Raw genomic sequence first — 19,317 nt, 5'->3', positions numbered from 1 at the left:
GCATCTTTGGATTTTGGCATCCATAAGGGTCCTGATATCAATCATCCTGGATACCAAGGAATGCCTTCAGTGATGTTTTGGGGAGTCCAAAGTTATTTATATGGATTTTTGACTGCATGGGGGCAGGTATCCTTAATTCTCAAGTTGCTCAAGAATCAACTGTATTATCTTTGTTCTTCCAATATTTATTTATTACTTTTACCCTCCAGGTCAAAATAATGCAGGTCATAGATAGTTTAGCAAGGAAATATTCTCTTGAAATAATTGTTATCAGGAAGATTCAGATTCCAGCTCTTGTTTAAAGAAATATAGATGATATTTTTTTAGGATTCATGGAGAGACCCTTTTGTGTTCTAGTATCGGTGACAGGTCTTTGGGCCTGCACCAGGCCAAGAGGCATCTCTTGGGCTCAGTCATGATTCTCATCTCTCATATTCCTCCAGTGTGTTTTAGGCTCTTCCCAAGCTGCCAGATATCTTTTACATATATCCTGGGGAAGTGGAGGGTGGGGTGGGGACAGTGATTTCTTTCCACCTCATTTCTGGTGAGTGAACTGATAGTCCATTGTACAGTAAGCCTGTGTACCTCCAGTTTACATGAATAAAAACTATAGATGTTGGGCCTCCCCGGTGGCGCAGTGGTTGAGCGCTGGGTTGCGAAGCTGCCCGCGGCCTCTGCGGCGCCAGTTCGATCCCCGGCTGCTCCCCGGCCACCAGAGGAGGGTCCCACATGGCGCGCAGACCTCTCCTGCCGCCCACTGCTCCCCTCAGCAGTGTACTTCAGTCCTTCTGCCTGTTCTGCTCCCCGCTCTGGCTCTGGTGAATTCTCTCACCCTCCCGCGCTTCTGACTGTACCCAGTGCATGTATAAACAAACAAACAAACTAAATAAATAAAGCATGCCTCTATAAAAAAAAAAAAAACTATAGATGTTTATGCAAATAAATGAACAGATGAAAAAAAAAAAACTGCCCATATGTTAGAAAGGTGAATTGGTGGGTGAGTTTCCTTCTTTCTTACTGTTCTTACTTCTTTAATGTTATTTATGCCAAACACTTAAAACTCAAGAAAAGGGAAAAAACCCAATGTCTCTCCTCTACAATATATACTTTTATGATGGCATTCTTTGGAGCAAGAACTTTTTCAGAGGTATTGTTGCTGCTAACCTCAGCCATTGAACTATCACTTTTTCCTCTCCAATGATACGTGTCTTGATCAGTTCAGTTGGTTGGAAGATGTAGAGAAATTTGGTAACATATCAAGGTGAACAAGAGCTATACATTCATAGGTCGAGGCTCATAAATTCCTGGCTCCAAAATATCAGTGCCTGTTGGTTCAGAAAGGATAATTCAGAAATGAGCTAGATTTGGGGAGCTGAGGATATGAGTCATTAGCTCCAAAACTCTAGGTAGCTTGTTAAAACAGGTTTCTGAAGGCAGGGCAAAAAACATTGAGTTGAAGAACTTTCCATTTCTGATTATATAGCACTTCCAAATGAAGAGCAGGCTTGTTTTCATTATCATTCATTTCCACTAAAAAAAAAAATGGAGATTTTTGAATAGTTCATTAAATAATCTGAAGGACATCACAATAAAACTGGGAAGTTATTTTCTGTTTTTAGCTGGTTCAGCCCAAAGGTCTCACTGCCACAAAAATGAATGCCATGTCTAAGATGTTATCAGCTTCTCAGAGTCCATTTATGCAGTAAACTCATTTCTTTTCAACTCACTCTTACCTACTAAACAAGGTTCACAAGGCATTTTGTTATCGTTGTGACTGACCCAACCATCCACAAATTATTTTTGGATGTTATCACCTTCTGTTTTTATTTTACCTCCATGCAATCTGTATTATCATAGAAGCTAGATTGTCATATAAATTTACCTTTTAATTACTTCTCTTCCTTCTTCTGGTGAATGTCTGAGTCAGTTCATTTGTTCATTCATCAAACATTGTTGGGTAACACTGTTCTCAAGGAGTGGATACTCGAAGAAAGGAAATAATTACATAAATAATTATACACAGTACACAAACAATTTAGGGCAGGAGGTGGCACAAGCTAGGGGAATATGGAGGAGGATCCTTTTCATCCAGGAAATGGAGGAAAGGAGTTTCAAGATGGGAAGGGCATGCTAGGAAGAACAGCATGAACAAAATCAGGGAGGTAGGGAGACAAAATACATTTGGAGTAGGCAGTGTGTTGTCATTGAAGTTTTTAGACTACAAGGTGTACACTTAATCCTTCTATTTGGGAAAGTAACAGTAAATATTTACTTGCCATGTGCTAGAACATGATCTAAACACTGGGACTACACAGCAGTGGACAAAACAAATATCTAGCATTCTAGATGGTGAGAAGCACTATGGAGGAAAAAGCTGGAAGAGGAAAGTGAGTGTGTGCAGGCGTGATATTTTAAAAAGGGTGACCTGGGAAGGCCTCATTCAAAGGTCGTGCTCTGGCAAAGACTTGAGTTTGTGGGAAGAGTAAGTAGGGAAGAGTGCTCTAGGCTGTGGAGGCAGCAAGTACAAAGGTTCCCAGGAGGGAATGTGCTTGTAATGATAGGAGAATAGCAAGGAGGCCAGTGTCACTAGAGTGGAGTGAGGGAGAAGAGCAGGAAATGAGTTTAGAGGTGGGGGTTTTATCATGGGTCTTCCATTGCCACTCAAAAGTCTCCAGCTTTTACTCTGAGATGGGAAGTTCCACTGGAGGGTTTGGAGGGAGGCGACACATGGTCTGACTTAAGAGTGATTTATTTATGCATATAAGACCTGGGGTGTAAGCCAGAGGTGCAGGGAGGGTGGTGAGAGGGTTCACCAGAGACAGAGTGGGGAGCAGAACAGGCAGACCAAATGATATAAACTGCTTGACTTAAGATTTTTATGAAAAAAAAATTAAATTAAAAAAAAAGATTTTTATGGCTACTCTGGCTGATTGAGAGATGATTTGTTCCAGAGATTGTGACTTAATCAGTGTAAGGAGGGGTCTGAGAACCTCTCCTTTAGAGCCTGCAATGTCTTCTCATTTGTTATTTTCATGAGAGTGTCTCAATAACTCTATGTAATGTGCAGATAAGGAAACTGCGGCTCAAGGAGGCTTAAGAAACTTTCAAAGACACATGGCCTGTAAGGGTCATAGCTCTGATTTATTTATTTATTATTTTTTAAAAGATTTATTTAATTATTTATACAAGAACCAGGGTACAGGCCAGATGTGCGGGTGGGTGAGAGGATTCACCAGGCACAGAGCAGGGAACAGAACAGGCAGACTGACGAAATACACTGCTGAGTGGAGCAGCGGGTGAGACAGGAGAGGTCAACCATGCTATGTGGGACCCTTGCCTGCTGGCCGGGATTGAACCATCACTGCAGATGCTGTGGACAGCTTCACAGCGCGGCACTCAACCGCCTGGGCCACCAGGAGAGGCCCCATAGCTCTGATTTAAATCCAAGTTGTTGATTCCAAGTCTAGTAGTGATCTTTCTCTTTTTTTACATATTTTATTTGTATTTCTTTATCTTTTTAAAGATTATTTATGCATACAAGAACTGGGGTTTAAGCCAAAAGTGCGGGGTGTAGGGGCGGTGAGAGGATTCACCAGAGAGAGTGGGGAGCAGAACATACAGATCTACTGAAATACACTTGAGGGGAGCAGCAGGAGAGGCAGGAGAGGTCTGCTGAGGCTTGTGTGTTGCTCCCTGGCCGGTGGGAGATCGAACTCGTGCCGTGCCATAGCTTGATACCACTGTCTTTAATCTCTGTGCCTCCAGAGAGGCCCTAGTAGTGATCTTTCCATCACACCATTTGATATTACCGATGGGATCCTCTTTACTATCAGCCTACCGTGACATACAGAAATTTTGGTGCAGATATTACCTCTGGTAATTTTTGATGAATGTTAACTTTATAGTAGCTTTGATTCCATGGTCTTCACCTTAATGCCTCTTGCCATTAGATAATGTTACTCTCCTACAAAAAGTGAGATATATATTCAGGTTCTGCTGTGTTCTAGCTTTGGTATTTGGCTAAAATCTGTTTTTCAGCTTCACCTTCACTTGTGGCCTTTGGAATGCAAATTGTCAAATTCCTATTGCTCTTTTTGGCAATATTAAACTTGGCATGCACCCCCTGTACCCCTATAAGGTGATATCACTGGGTAAACCATCACATCTAATCAGCATGCCATGTTATAACTAACATTTATAACAACAAGGTATATCAGTCAGTTACTGGTAATATGTGAATATGCACTTTTCAAATACAGGTAAGCATTTTGGATGTAACCTTATGTTGAAATTCAACTAATAGTTTAAACATAAATTGCAGAATTAATGGTGGTTGTGAACATTGCTAATTGTATATAAAAATTATTGGGACTTTCAAACAGCTGAATAAATAGGGAAATAATTAAAAGGTAATACAGTTATAAGAAAGGTTGGCTAGATAATTTTAGGGTAAGAATTATATCCCTTTGAGCCATAAATATACACATAATTTAATATAAAAGGCAAGCAGAAGTAAACACATATGAGAAGTTAAAACTCCAAATGAGAGTTAGATGTTAGATCTAACAATGTTAGATGTACATCCAAAAATATTCACAAAGCATCTTCTCCAATCAAAGCAAAGCCTTTTGTGAATATTTTTGGATGCCTTATAGGGCTTCTAAAAAGTTGAAGTATCACCATCAGCCAAAACTTGTAGTTCAGGAGAGAAAGCAGATAAAATTTTACCTTAGTTCCAATTAGAAACTTTAGTTAGTTCCAATTAGAAAGGAAGGGAACTTACTAACACATAGCAACATCATTGTTGGAACTACCCTCTTCTAGCAGAGTCAGCCCGAAATTATCTTGCTCCTCATGGCACCTCAGTTGAAAGGGGGCTATTTATTTATTTATTTATTTATTTATTTATTTATTTATTTGTACAAGCACTGGGTACAGTCAGAAGCGCTGGAGGGTGAGAGAATTCACTAGAGGCAGAGTGGGGAGCAGAGCAGGCAGAACCCGGGGTTGAACTGTTGCCGCTGAGGCTGCGGGCAGTTTCGCAACCCAGCACTCAACCACTGCACCACTGGAGAGGCCCGAAAGGGGGCTTTTATTTAAAATCTCAATGCGCAGCATCGTGGCTGCAGAAACCTGTAGGGACTACAATACTGGGAAATTGTTCCTGTATTATTTCAAACTTCTAAAATTTGACTACTAAAATTTTTAATAATGAAATGATAATAATCATCTAATTCTAAGTAAACATTCAGATTTGTCCTTATAGACCAGAAATTAAGTATTGATTTTAACATTCCACTCTTGAACAGTCAGCCCTTGAACATTCAGCCAAAATGTGAATTCTGCCCACCTTTCAAAACTCCTCCAAATGACTTCTGGAATTAAAATTAAACCCAAATTCCATACCATCACCTACTTACTACATGCTCTGGCTTGGCTCCAGTCTCCTGTTCTATCCATTGCTCACAGTACTCTCATTACCCACAACCCCTGTTTCTCTCTTGACACCTGTCTCTTCCTTTCTGTTCCTCTAATGCTAAGTTTTCCCTCCTGAGGTCTTTGCCTTGTCCTTCCTCTACTTTTTTGTAAACTTATAATACCCGGTCAGATTATTATCTCCTCAGAGATCAACAAATAGAAAGTAGTCCACCTCCCCCTCCATCTGCCTTCATCACATGAGCGCGTTTTATTTTATTTGTAACATTCGTCTTTACCTAAAACTGTCTTCTTACTGTCTGTTTCCAAGACTAAATTGTAAATTTCATGAAAGCAGGAACTTTGTCCTGTTTACTGTGGTAGCCTCGCTACTTAGACAATGCCTAGCACAGCAGAGATTCTCAGAAAATATTTGTTAAATAAATGAACATGTAATACGACATTTGGCAAGGATGTTGTCTGTTTTGACTGAGTCCCTAAGGCACAACAGATTAGGTATCATGTTGCCCTCCATCCTAAAGCCACGTATTATTCTACCATGCAAAATATGCTAAGAAGTTGAGGTTCACCATTATCTATCACTCAACTCCACACCACAGAAGATGGGGGAGGTAGGGGGACTAATGACTTATGGAAAGTATTGCTTTGGAGACACCTGATACCTGCCCACACCTTCCACAGGGAAAAAAGAGATGGTCCCCTTTACCTCAAGCAATGGTAGAGCTGCTTTCAGGGAAACACTTGAACTTGATACATGTCCCCTGGAGGCTGGAGCAATCTAGAGACCAGGGGTCTGATGTTTTCCTGAGAAAACCAAAGGCAGAGTAGACAGCACTTTCACTAATTGTGGATACAGACATTTTTCACTGGGGAAAGTGTATTGATGCCAGCAATTTACTTGGTTAAGGATCAAAAATAATATCGTTTAATGGGTGGACAGAAGGATGAATGGACAGATAGATGTGAGCTAAATCAAGTGTAGTAACATGTTTCCAGGGATTGGTGGGAGAGAATTCTGCCTAAAGCCATTTCAAAGAGGAGTACAGCTGGGCCCCCCTGGTGGCGCAAGGGGTTAAGACGCAACCTATGAAGCTGTCCACACCCACTGCAACACAAGTTCGATTCCCAGCCAGGGAGCTACCCACATGGCGTAGCAGTCCTCTCCTGACTCGCCCATTGGTCCCCTCAGCAGTGTATTTCAGTCAATCTGCCTGTTGTGTTCCTCACTCTGTCTCTGGTGGATCCTCCCACCCCCCAGGCCTCTGGCCTATACCCCAGTTCTTGTATGCATAAATAAATAAATCTTAAAAAAACAGAGGAGTACAGCTATGAAGGCTGTACTGAGCCCGACTGAGCCCTCAAGGGATCAAGTAGAGGGCTGAACCCTCAGAAGCCCAAGGAATTGTGCTAGGGTCATAAGCGGTTGCTTGGAAATGATTTCATGTTTGGCATACATCTGAGACATCTGAGTTGCTGCACCAACCTGCCTAGAGAAACCTAAAAGCTTCCAATCCTAGGGCCTCCCAGGTGGCGCAGCGGTTGAGCGCTGGGTTGCGAAGCTGCCTGCGGCTTCTGCGGCGCCGGTTCCATCCCCTGCTGCTCCCCGGCCACAGGAGGAGGGTCCCACTCTCCTGCCGCCCGCTGCTCCCCTCAGCAGTGTGCTTCGGTCCTTCTGCCTGCTCTGCTCCCCGCTCTGGCTCTGGTGAATTCTCTCACCCTCCCGCGCTTCTGACTGTACCCAGTGCATGTATAAACAAAACAAACAAACAAATAAATAAAATAAAACATGCCTCTATTAAAAAAAATTAAAAAAAATAAATAAAAGCTTCCAATCCTAGAGGAATCTAAATGCTTAAAGAGGGAGCAGTTAAGGTGGTGGAGGAGGTAAATGTAAAAGATAGAACACAATAACAATGACAAAAAATCCCAGACTATTCCAAGCCTCCCACTGCAGGACTGAGCTTGGGAAAAGAAAAACACTAACTTGTAATTAAACGTGTGTGACCTTTATGAGGTTTCATCCAGGGCAGAAAAAGTGGCCCTCACAGAATTTGAAGACACAACTAAGTGAAAAAGAAATTTCTGCTTGTCCCCTACCAAATCCTATTCCCTTAATAAAATGCACACCCTAACAAAACCTAGCCCTGGATGAAAGAATCTTGCTTTAATATTATATCATTTATTAATGTTAATTTATTCTGCTATGTGCCATGCATTGTTACAGGTTGTGAAGATACAAGAGTGAATAAGACAAATATTTGATATAAGTAGAGAAGTTTTAAAAACCATCGAGGGAAGCAGAACATTCTATATGTTGATAAAGATTTAGGTTACATAGATGAATATATTTGTTAAAACTAGAGTTCCATGTTTATAGATTTTCTTTTGATGTAAAATTGTGAAAGTCTTAAATATTTGTTCGCTGCGTTTTGGAAGGCAGCTGAGCTTACCACTATACCACCAGCACTCGCTGTTTGCTGAGTTTTGACAAGTGCATGATCATCACAAGCCTGCCTCCCTCCACTGTCAGCAGATAACCCTGCCTCCTACTTCACTGAGAAAATAGAAGCCACTGGACAGGCATTTCCTCAATTTATAAATGTAGCTGCAGTTATATTTATCCTTTCTTCTTCTCCTTCTGTTAAAAGTGGGCACCATGTCCTTACTGTCATCTAAGATCAATTTCTTCCCCCAGGTTTTTTTTGTGTAAAAGATTTATTTTTTACTGATTTATGCATACAAAGAACTGGGGTGTAGGCCAGAGGTGCGGGAGTGAGAGGATTCACCAGAGACAGAGCAGGGAACATAACAGGCAGATCTACTGAAATACACTGCTGAGGGGAGCAGTGGGAGGGACAGGAGAGGTCTGCCTCGCCATGTGGGTTGACTCCCTGGCTGGGGATCCAACTCATGTTGCAGTGCCTGGTGATCGCTTGATAGTGCTGAGACTTAACTCCTGGGCCACCAGGGAGGCCCTCTTCCTCCAGTTTTTGCCTCTATCTGCTCCAGTATTGCCCTATTAGATTATTCCTCTCATCCTGAACTCTCATTTCAAGGAATGAGCTTTATTCTCTTACCTCAGAGTCCTAATACATGCCATTTCCTCTTCTTGAAACAACCTTCCTACTTCTTCACTTATCATGACTCCTGCCTGTTCTCAGGTCTTTGCCTAGACCATATTTACTTATGGACCTCCCTGGTGGTGCAAGGGGTTAAGTTCCTGCACTATGAAGCTACAGGCAGCCACTGCAGCAATCCTGGAGAGGGAGCTACCCACATGGCGCAGCAGACCTCTCCTGGCTTGCCTTCTCCTCCCCTCAGCAGTTTTATTTCCATGATCTGCCTGTTCTGCTCCCCACTCTGTGTCTGTGAATCATCTCCCCACTCCCCTCCCTTCTCTGGCCTACACCCCAGCTCTTATATGCATAAATAAAAAAAAAATCTTTTTAAAAAAAAGAAGATATTTACTTAGATATGACTTCCCTGACTTTCCAATCCATGTCATGGTCGAACATATTGAATTTCCTTTTCATGATACTCCACTCACTATAATTATGTGTTCTTACCCACAAGACAAACATGGTCGTGAGCTCACAGTATCTTAATTTCTGTATCTTACTTAACATAGTTCTTGGCACATCAAATATTTGTTGCTGAATAAAATAATTAATAATTAAAACTCAATCATCTGGGCCTCCCCTGGTGGCGCAGCAGTTGAGCTCTGAGCTGCGAAGCTGCACACAGCCTCAGCAGCACTGGTTCGATCCCTGGCCGCCGGGCGAGGGTCCCACATGGCGCGCAGACCTCTCCTGCCGCCCGCTGCTCCTCTCAGCAGTGTACTTTGTCACTCTGCCTGTTCTGCTCTCCGCTTTGGCTCTGGTGAATTCTCTCACCCTCCTGCGCTTCTGACTGTACCTAGTGCTTCTGACTGTACCTAGTGAATAAATAAATAAATCTTTAAAAAAAACAAACTAATAAAAAAAAAACCTCAATCATCTCTATAACGTAGTATTTTAAAAATGTCTTCTTTTTCTTCATAGCTTTAGTTCTTTATTCTAACAGCTCTAACAGCTATTGCAATCTTTTCTGGGATTATGTTAAATAAGAGTGGTATTGTGATATTTTGTTACAATTTCTTATAATTCTGTTCTTAAAATTTTAATGCCATATATATAGAGAGAACTATTTCAACAATAACTATTCCATAGTTATAAAAATCCTATAATGTGTAAATATCCTTGGAAATCTTGTATTTCAAATTCCTCAGGTCATTCCTTAGGAGAAAGAAACCAGCATACTGTAGGATTTTAACAAAGTGCATTTTATTGCGTTATTATTATCTTTTTTCTCATGGGGGTATTATATGGCTATAGCCCACCAGCGGAGAGACAGTCTGAAAACTGGGAGTTCTTTTTAACTTTCATTTGTGAAGGAGGATGATCATCTGCTAGTTTACATAACTACATCTTATAAATAGCTTACTTTCTCTGAGCAAACCTAAATTCATTCAGCATTCATTGATAGACAGCAAGGGCATGACATTACATGAACTGGTCCAGTATGAAACAGTCCTGCATACATAATCGATTTAAACACAATTGAATTGCACATGTGCAATTTAACCACAAACCTGTATACACACATATATATTCATGCATACATATATTTTTATAAAATTTTGAATAGGCAAAGAGCTAATAAAACTAAACAAATGAGAGATCTCTGTATACAAATACAAATTTCTCTTTAAGAGTAAAAGTTTCTCTTTATGAACGGTCATCTCTACTGTTTTGATTAAAGCCCTTTTTTTAAAGTTTGTTCAAGTTTAACTAATCAATTACCTAGTGTTATACACTTGGTTACCTTTCTCTTTCTCATTTCTCTTCTTTTTTTTTAAGATTTTATTTATTTATTTTTGCATAGAAGAACTGGGGTATAGGCCAGAGATGCAGTGGGTGAGAGGATTCACCAGAGACAGAGTGGGGAGCAGAACAGGCAGATCTGCTGAAATACACTGCTGAGGGGAGCAGTGGGTGAGACAGGAGAGGTCTGCTTTGCTATGTGTGTCCTCTCTCTAGCCAGGGATTGAACTCAGGCCACCGCTGTCATGCTGAGTGTTAACCACTAGGCCACCAATGAGCTCCCTTACTCATTTTTAAGCTAGAAGCTGACTCTCATATACAAAATAGCTCCTTTCAACAGGTCAAAAGACACTATCAATTAAGTATAGTTAGGGGCTTCTAACAACCTAGACTAACCAGGAAAGGCAATTCAAGTCTTGACTGATGTCTCTTAAAGGATGACAATGAAAACTTCTTAAAATTCTCACAATGGAATTTACTCAGCAATAAAAAGGATACTCATGGCATTCACAGCAACATGGATGAAGCTGAAAGGGATTGTGCTCAGCGAAATAAGTCAGAAGGAAAAGGATATCAGATGATATCACTTATAGGAGCAATATAGGGAAACTGAACAAAGGGTAAAAAAAAAAAAAGCCAAAACTATAGGCAACTATAGATCTGAGGCTTAAAGCAGAAGAGGGGGAGGAAAAGGGATCAAAACAGGGGTGCAAAGAGCACAAGGGACCATGGTGATGGTTACAGGTGATGTGGTGGTGGGAGATTTCTGTGGACTACACCTGAGGGGAGAAATCAAATACTGTACACAAATGAACAGCAATGTAAAAATATAAAAGGGGAAAAAAATTCTCTCCCTCTCCCCTCCGTGAATCTCCACCCCAGTTCCCCAAACAGGAGTCCTCTCTAATCTTCTTTCCTTAAGTATAATTTAGCTTATATAGCTTTTTTCCTCCTCACCTTGGACCTGACAAGCAAGCAAGAACTCCTGCAGATTGTGTGAGTGTTGGTGGGTGTGTCTGTCTGAGATGTTCAGAGGGAATCTGCCATGCTTACTTATCCAAAGTCCAGTTTTGCGACAATCTCTTTCCTCAAGTAGCTAATGAACTGGAGATAAAAGGAACAATCAATGAGTACAATGGAAAAATCAACATACCAGAGCATATAATTATCTCTTGGGCAGTGTGACACAGACTCTGGATAAAATTAGAGGTTCTTTAAAGGTGAAATCAGTCTGGCAGTGAGCCTGGAAGTGGGTGGGCATGAACCTAGAGGATGAATTACCTCGTCAATATTTGTGGCAACTCCTGACTTGGTTTCTCTCTGGTTGTCCTGATGTGGTATTTTCCTTTGCACCCATGCCTCTCATTAATTGGGTAACATAAGGAAAGATCATATGCATAGCAGGCAGCTGCAGTTTCTCCCAGCATCACTAAGAGATGGTTTGGGATAACTGAGCTGTTTCTGAGGCCCCTGGACACTGGAATTCTGTGTTCTTGGGCCCTGGATGGCCCGCCTCCAGTTTAACATTTGGGGGGGTTACAGCGCAGTGTGGGGACTCCCTGTTGGCACAAGGGGTTAAGCACCGCAGTATGAATATGTCAGTCAGCAGCACGAGTTCAATCCCCCCCTCTGTCCAGAGAGCTACCCTCATGGCACGGCAGACCTCTCCTGTCTCACCCGCTGCTCCCCCCAGCAGTGTATTTCAGTCCACTTGCCTGTTCTGTTCCCCACCGTGTCTCTGGTGACTCCTCCCCCCCCCATATCCCCCACTACCCCCCCCCCGCCCCGCATCTCTGGCCTGTACCCCAGTTCTTGTATACATGGAGAGGTAGCGCTTTAAAAACAAAGCGCAGTGTGTTTAGGTGTGCAGCCTCCAGGCTGGTCAGTCCAGGTCTCCACCGCCACGGGCGCCGCTGTCACCCCGCCCACCGGCCCGCGCCCCCACTCCCCGGCCGGCCCCTCCCCCGCCGGCCCCGCCGCGAGCCGCCATTTCCGAGTCCGCCTCGCGCCATTTCGGCCCCGCTCGGCTTCCGTCCCAGATGATCCCTCCCCGAGCCTGCCACCGCCCCCTCCGCCTCCCGGAGCTGGAGCCGCCTCCTCGGCCAGTGGCGTAGCCGCGTCGGGCCGGGCAGACAGGGGCTGCGGTCCGGAGCCGGTCTCCGCCGAGCCGGGGGCGATGGAGAAAGCGGCCCGAGGCGCTCTCCTCTCCGACTAACGCGGGCCGTCGCGGCTGCCGGCGCCATGGACCGAGCCCCCGCGGACCAGGTACGCGCCGGGCCGGGCGGGCCGGGGGCTGGGGCGGCCGCTGTGCCCGGACGGGCCCCGGTCTCGAGGCTAGGCCCGGCCGCGGGAGCCCTGGGGTGCCGCGGGCCCGACCCCCCTCGCCGGGAGCCCGCGGCACCCCGTTCTACTGCATTGTTCCAGATGCTCCTCGGGTTCGGGGGCTTTTCCAGTCCCGGGTACCCCCCACCCCACCCTACCCCGGGATGGGGACTCGCCCTGCCCCTCCTCCCCGGCTCGGGGGAAGGGGAGCCCGACTCCAAGTTGTCGGTGCTTTCCCGAGGGTTTGTAACTTTCAGCGAATTTCCTGCCCCCCCAGAACTCCCCCCCTTTGGTTCTGGAATGTGTTTTCAAGGTGGAAAAGCTTTTGAAGCGTCTCAGCCCGAAAGACCGTCAGGGAATGTGTGCTAACTCAGATGGAGGGTTTGGGGGTGCCGGGTGTTTGGGGGTGTCACGGGCCTTTGCGATCGACGTTCCTTCCATTGAGAGGATTGTTTTTGAAATGGTTTTCGGGAGATGTTCCCGTTAAAATGCAAACTATTACGGTTTCCACTTGGTCTTCGGTGCAATCTTTTGCAAGAAAAATTGTGTCTTTTTTCGAATTGACCTAGTGTTGTTAGGTTGTAGCCCCTGAAGCATGAATTCATTTCCGAGATCATTTTCATATTCTTAAAATAGTCCTATTCGTCTTCTATGTCGTTTTTAATTGCATCCAGTTTTTGGTTATACAGGGATGATGACAGTTAAAAAGCAATATGAAATCATAGTTGTTTTCCCTGAAAGTCTCAGTATTTTCCATTCTTGAGACGTCTAAGAAGCGACTTATTTAAATAAATTCGAGGTTTGTTCACTATCCATTTCCTTTTTCAGTTGCAGGCCTTGCCTAGTGTAGAACTAGGCAAAGAGATAAAAGGACGGACTAGTGATTTGCCTAATTACTTTGCAGATGGATGTTTAGCACCTGAATAAGTCAGGCAAGATTTCCCAAATTCCTGTATGTGTGGTTAGTCAGAGTTTTGATTTTGAAAGCAGGCAAAGCTTGTTGCTAGTTGTGGTTTTTTTTTTTTTTTTAAATCTTAAAATTTAAAACTTTATGTGACTATGACAACACAAATGAGTTTATGAAAACATACATGGATTTACCAGAAAAATTATTTGGAAGCTTTTGGTAAATATATACAGACTTCCCTGTAATTGGGAATATTCTATATACAACTTAATTTAGAAACTTTTTTTTTTTTAAAGTTATCTTTCACATATTCCAAAGCCTGGCAAATGAATAGGAAATTTTCTTGGATGAGTTTCGTGTGTGTGTGTGTGTGTGTGTGTGTGATTAATGAAAGGGTTAAAGATTTTGGTCCTTCACCATGATGGCCAACAGGAACCAGTAATGATACCGTATGTATATTTAAGTTTCCTTTCATCCTAGAGGAAATGTAATTAACTACTTAGATGGTAACTTTTAGCATAGCTATTTGTGTGATTATCTTGACTGCTATGAGTGCTATGACCAAGTTATTTAAATGTAAAGTCTTTTCCTCTTTCATCCTCCTAGATCCACGACTATAACCTTGTAGAAATGGAAGGATTAGAAAAAAATCATGAGAGTAGGTTTTTTTATTGAAGAATTTTTCCTTCAGTAACTTTTGGCCTCTTCCCAGCCTAACCTTAAATTAGAGAATAATTGGAACCACCTCCTCTTCCCCTACATTGTCATAGGAATCTAACAACCAGAAAAGTTATGCTACTTTGCCTAAGTCCGTGTGGTAAATTCAAGGATCCATCTATGACCTGCAAGGAGTGTGCTTCATTTTATATTAGCATTTTCTGTTACTTGTTACTTTCATCATATCTCAAAGGGGTCTATCATTGGAAAAGAGGCTGAAAACCATTAACTTAATGGTTTATGTTACTGGGCTAGAACTGAGATATCTCGACTGTGGAGTTTTGAGTGTTCCACTATATCATAACTATATCATGACTTTTCTTGGTTAGTTGGAGTAGCTTTTATCTTTTTACTAATGAGGAGAGCTTAGGTAGGTAAAAGACACGTAAAAATATGTGATATGTGCTGGATTTCAGTTTTTTCCTCATATTTTTCTTTTCATTTAAACCAGTGTTAGTGTATATTCAGAGTTTCTGGGAGTGCCTAGAACTTAAAAAAAACAACAAACTTATGATACTGTAGTGGTTAGCATTTCATAGAAGTTTGTGCATTTCCACTTGAAATTCCTGGAGTATTGCACAAGTACAACTTAAAAAGAAAATCTAAGCATATTTTGCCTGAAGGCACTCATGTTGCTGTTTTCTTTAAAAAAAAAAAAAAAAGCAAGTCTTTGTGTAAAAACATAAATTGTGTATATGTTGATCAAGATTATAAAAGTAAGTTACTGGAAATACTGTACTGAGACTGACAATCTTAAATGACTGCTTGAAAGATTGTTATAAACAGAAGAGAACTTCAGGCATATTCTCTTTTAGCAAGGTTGTGCTAAATTAAAGCAAATAGCTTGATTTTAACTGCCAGAGTTAAATTTTTAAGAAGAGGTATTTCCTGATATAATACATTTTTTGTGGTCCTTAAAAAAAGCTGGTGTGAAGGGAAGAGAGGAATAAATTTCGGAGTTCTTTTTGTTTATAAAGGCATAGTTTTTCTATTTTTAGAACATTTAGGACAGTGTTTTCAGATTGTTTTTAATAAATAGTGGCCTTAGAAGTGATAGAATACTTGATGTTTTACAGTCTCTTTTGTATTAGCATAAATGATTTAAGCATTGGTTTAATTTTTAGTACATCAACAGAGGTAAGTTCTTGTAAAATAATTTACAAAATTATTCATTACCAGTGTCTTCAGTTCTTAGGGGGAAAAAAAATGTCACAAAAACATATGACTTCATGCAAAGTGCAAAGATACAAAATCATCTGACTTATCATTTCTTCCCTTAAATAGTTAATATTCTTGAAATAGGGGGCCTCTCTGGTGGCCCAGGAGTTTTGTCACCGCTAAGGATTGAGTTCCAATCCCCCGCCAGGGAGCTAACCCATGAATGGTGAAGCAGACCTCTCCTGTCTCACCTGCTGCTCTCCTCAGGACTTTATTTCAGTCTGCCTGCCTTTTCTGCTCCCCACTGTGTCTCTGGTGAATCCTCTCACCCCCTGCGTCTCTGGCCTACACCCCAGTTCTTGTATGCAAAACTCAAATCATTAATAATCTTCAAATAACAATATTAAAACTACATTATATATGTTACTATAAAATGTTTTTTATTCAACGATATTACTTAGTTGGGATTTACACATGGATATAAAGAAATGTTTTATCAGATTAAAAAAGAAAAATAATACTTTTCAGTGAAAATACCATTTGGAAATTTACAAAAAGCATTTTCCCTTAAGCCTTTTCATCAAAAAGGAAATTAAGTAAAATTATAGGTTACTGGAAAAATTTTAAAATTCTGCATACGAAATATTATGGGATATAGCTGAAGCTATACTCTGAGGCAAATACATAGTCATGGATATATTTATTATTAAACAGTTAAAAAGAACAATAAAAATCAAGCATCAGAGGCAAGAAATTAGGAGGAAAATGCTATCAAATAAAAGAGGAAATAAATATTTTTTTAAAATTGAGGGGAGGGGATATACATGGGGTAAGAACCAAGAGGGAAGGAAGCACAATGGAGTATATAGTGTTGGACTGGGGGTGATTTGATGGTAGAACCTCCAAAAGGTGATGGTGGTGATACCTGATAGAATACTAATGTTAACACAATTGAAAAATTAATTAATAAAAGACAAAACATTGATAAGTCAGATAACCCGAGAACTAGTATTAAATTTGGAAAGTTGGTTTTTATGAAAGTACCATGGGATTTTTAACACCATTACATTCAGTTTGTTTTAAGAAAAAGGATTACTGCATTCAGCAGAGCAAGTGCAGTCTTAGCTGGTACTTAGACGCATTCCTTAATATTTCCTGACATCTTGCAAAGTGTGTGTCTGTGTGTGTGTCTCTACCACAGCAGTTTGTCTTGGTAAATAATGTACTTTCAAGTATAAGCCATTCCAAACTGAAAACAATGCAGCCAGAAGTTCTCTCTTAAATATTAATCATTTATTTTTTCAGAAGACATTTTGTTTTTGACTATGAAATGTACAATATCTTAAAGTTTGACATAAACAGTTTGTTTTTTTTTTTTTAACTTTAACATGAGAAATATATGGAGGGTTTCCATGGTCATATTTTTTTCTGTAGGTGTGTGGTATATACTGAAATTTCAGTGTGGGAGAGTGACTTATTATATTCTACTTCAGTTTTGATTTTAAGTGGGTGTCATTTTTCTATTGCTTAATCTGGAAGTTCTTTTGGAAGTTCTATCTTGCAGTTTAGTGGCATTTTCTGTTGATGTGTGCTTCACAGTAATGTTCGCCATTTTTCCTAAACCAGTCTAGTACACTGCCTTTTCCAGAACATGTGCTCAGTGCCTTCTTACTGAATCATACAGGCTTTCAATGATCTGAATAAATTTTCTTACCAACTTTTTTTGGTAAGATTTATTTATTTATGCATACAAGAACTGGGGTTCAGGCCAGAGGTGCGGTGGGGGAGGGGTGGTGGTGGTGGTGGTGAGAGGATTCACCAGAGACAGAGCTGGGAGCAGAACAGGCAGACTGACTGAAATACACTGCTGAGGGGGAGCAGCGGGCGAGGCAGGAGAGGTCTGCTGTGCCATGTGGGTAGCTCCCTGAGGATAGTTCACAGTGCTGTGCTCCACCAGGGAGGCCTTCATATGAGCTTTTTTAAACAGGGTTTTTATACTTTAATGATCTGATAAATTCTTGGCTATTCTGGATTGGTCATATCAGAGAAGTTTTATTATTGACATTTATTTAATAAATGTTAAAATTTAAAGTTATAGTATCTTTTTGATCTGGAATTAAGATTTTTTTCCCACTAAATTGGAAATTCTGAAATAATTTCTGAAAGATAAGACAATTATGATTTTTTCCACTAATTTGGTAATTCTGAAATAGTTTCTGAAAGATAAGACAATTTTACCATGTAGATCATTTTTTTTTTAAGCAAATAGTTGTACAGGAATAATTAGGTTTTGTTCTGTGTTGTTTAGACTTATTCCATACATAGTTTTAAGAGGTTAAAATTTCTGATCCCTAAAAAAGTAGACCTTGGCAAAACCAGAGGGACTAAGCACAAAAACTTGAGGAATATCATTGGATAAAGTAACTGAGGAATAGTAGCAGATGGCATAACAATCTAATTTTTTCACAACATTTTGTTGTCCATTATGCCAGTCAATTTTTTAAATTTCTATACTAATGTGATTGAAATATTGTCAAAATCTGTTGCTTAACATATTGTCTATATGGATTTTATTATGTGGATTTTTAACAATAGTTTGGGATGTTAGTATTTTCAGACCTAAGACTAACAGATGCTTTCCTTTGGTGTGTGATACTGAAGCACCCAAAGTCACAATAAATAACTTTTGAAATCATACAGAGTTGTATGTATAGGGGAAGCTTTGCCAGTCTGTTCCTACTAGTGACATCTTCTGTTTGTGCAGCTGTTGACTATAGCAGCTTCTCTTTTTTTACTAAAAACAAAGGATCATTTCAGTGTGTTTTATTCGTGAACTTTGATATCTAGAATTGCACTTAGAGTAGAAAACAATACAAACTAATATTTAAAGGTATATACAGTGTGTATGTGCACACATTGGTTTTTAAATTATGCGTGATACCTTTTGAATAGCAGTTTGCCCAAGTTCATAAAACTTACACAGTACACATGAAACTAGGTATGAAAAAACTTTTTTGTAGCTTTTGACTTGAGCAGAGTTTGAATTTGTTGTTACCAAAGTAATTTATGAGTTGGTGTGTTATTTTTGAGGGGGTGGGGGTAGTTAAGACAAGTGTTATTTTAAAATTATTTTATGATTATGTTGGTATTGTTCTTTTTTATATTAGACTGAGAACTTGATGTGACTGTATTCCTTGCTTTTAGAAAATACTAATATCTCTTAGCTCATATTTATAAAACTGTCCAGAGTTCTCATGTTCAAAAATACTGTTTGGTTTTTTAAAAGAAATCTTACAAATTGTATTTTTAGTGTAGTTAAATGTGATTTAAATTTTCCCTTTTCTTGTGCATATGTATGAACTGTTTAAAGCAACTTTCCCTTGCCTTTGCATTATTGTTGAAAATCAACCTTTATTTCTAATTGGGGAAATATTAAATGGATTTTTTTTTTTTTACTGGACTTCTAGTGACTTTCAGTGAAAATTATTGTTTTATACTGTGAGAATTTGGGAGAGTTTTGGCTCCTATATTAAAATTTAAGAAATCAACTTCAATTCAAAAGTGTTCATAAATGCTGTTACTGTATCTACTTCAGATTTGGTTAATAGTACAGAAGTAGACTTTAGAGCTAATTTAGCCAAGGAACAAGGATAGTGAACTAATACTGCTCCATAGTTCAGATTTCTTCTCCTCCCCCTTTTAAAAAGCATTTCTAATATTTACAGTAGAGTCTTTCTACAGAACAGTTTTCTGAATAAAGGTTATATATTGAGCACATTGTCTTTCTTTTAGAATTTCTTGGACTTTTTACTGATTATTTTTGTGGGGAAAAAAATGCTGAAATTTATTCTGAGTAGTATGATTTTTGGTAGGAGCTTCTAATAAATGCTACCCTAGTGGATTTGTTGGATAAAA

At 40.3% G+C, this 19,317-nt stretch overlaps 1 protein-coding gene across 1 annotated transcript in view; it reads left to right on the top strand.

Annotated features, from left to right (window-relative positions):
• Positions 1-12,539: 12,539 nt before the first annotated feature.
• SECISBP2L (SECIS binding protein 2 like) overlaps positions 12,540-19,317 on the top strand; it is a gene marked incomplete at both ends in the record, with an annotated part of 43,924 nt that continues 37,146 nt past the window's right edge. The window contains one exon of the mRNA XM_084240151.1: positions 12,540-12,563. Coding sequence (XP_084096277.1) covers positions 12,540-12,563 — 24 coding nt within the window. The remainder of the gene's footprint in view (positions 12,564-19,317) is intronic.

The sequence above is a fragment of the Talpa europaea genome (genome assembly GCF_964194135.1).
Source record: "Talpa europaea genome assembly, chromosome: 8".
Lineage (NCBI taxonomy): Eukaryota > Metazoa > Chordata > Mammalia > Eulipotyphla > Talpidae > Talpa > Talpa europaea.
Note: the sequence above shows the minus strand (reverse complement) of the source record. Positions and strands in the feature narration are given on the sequence as shown.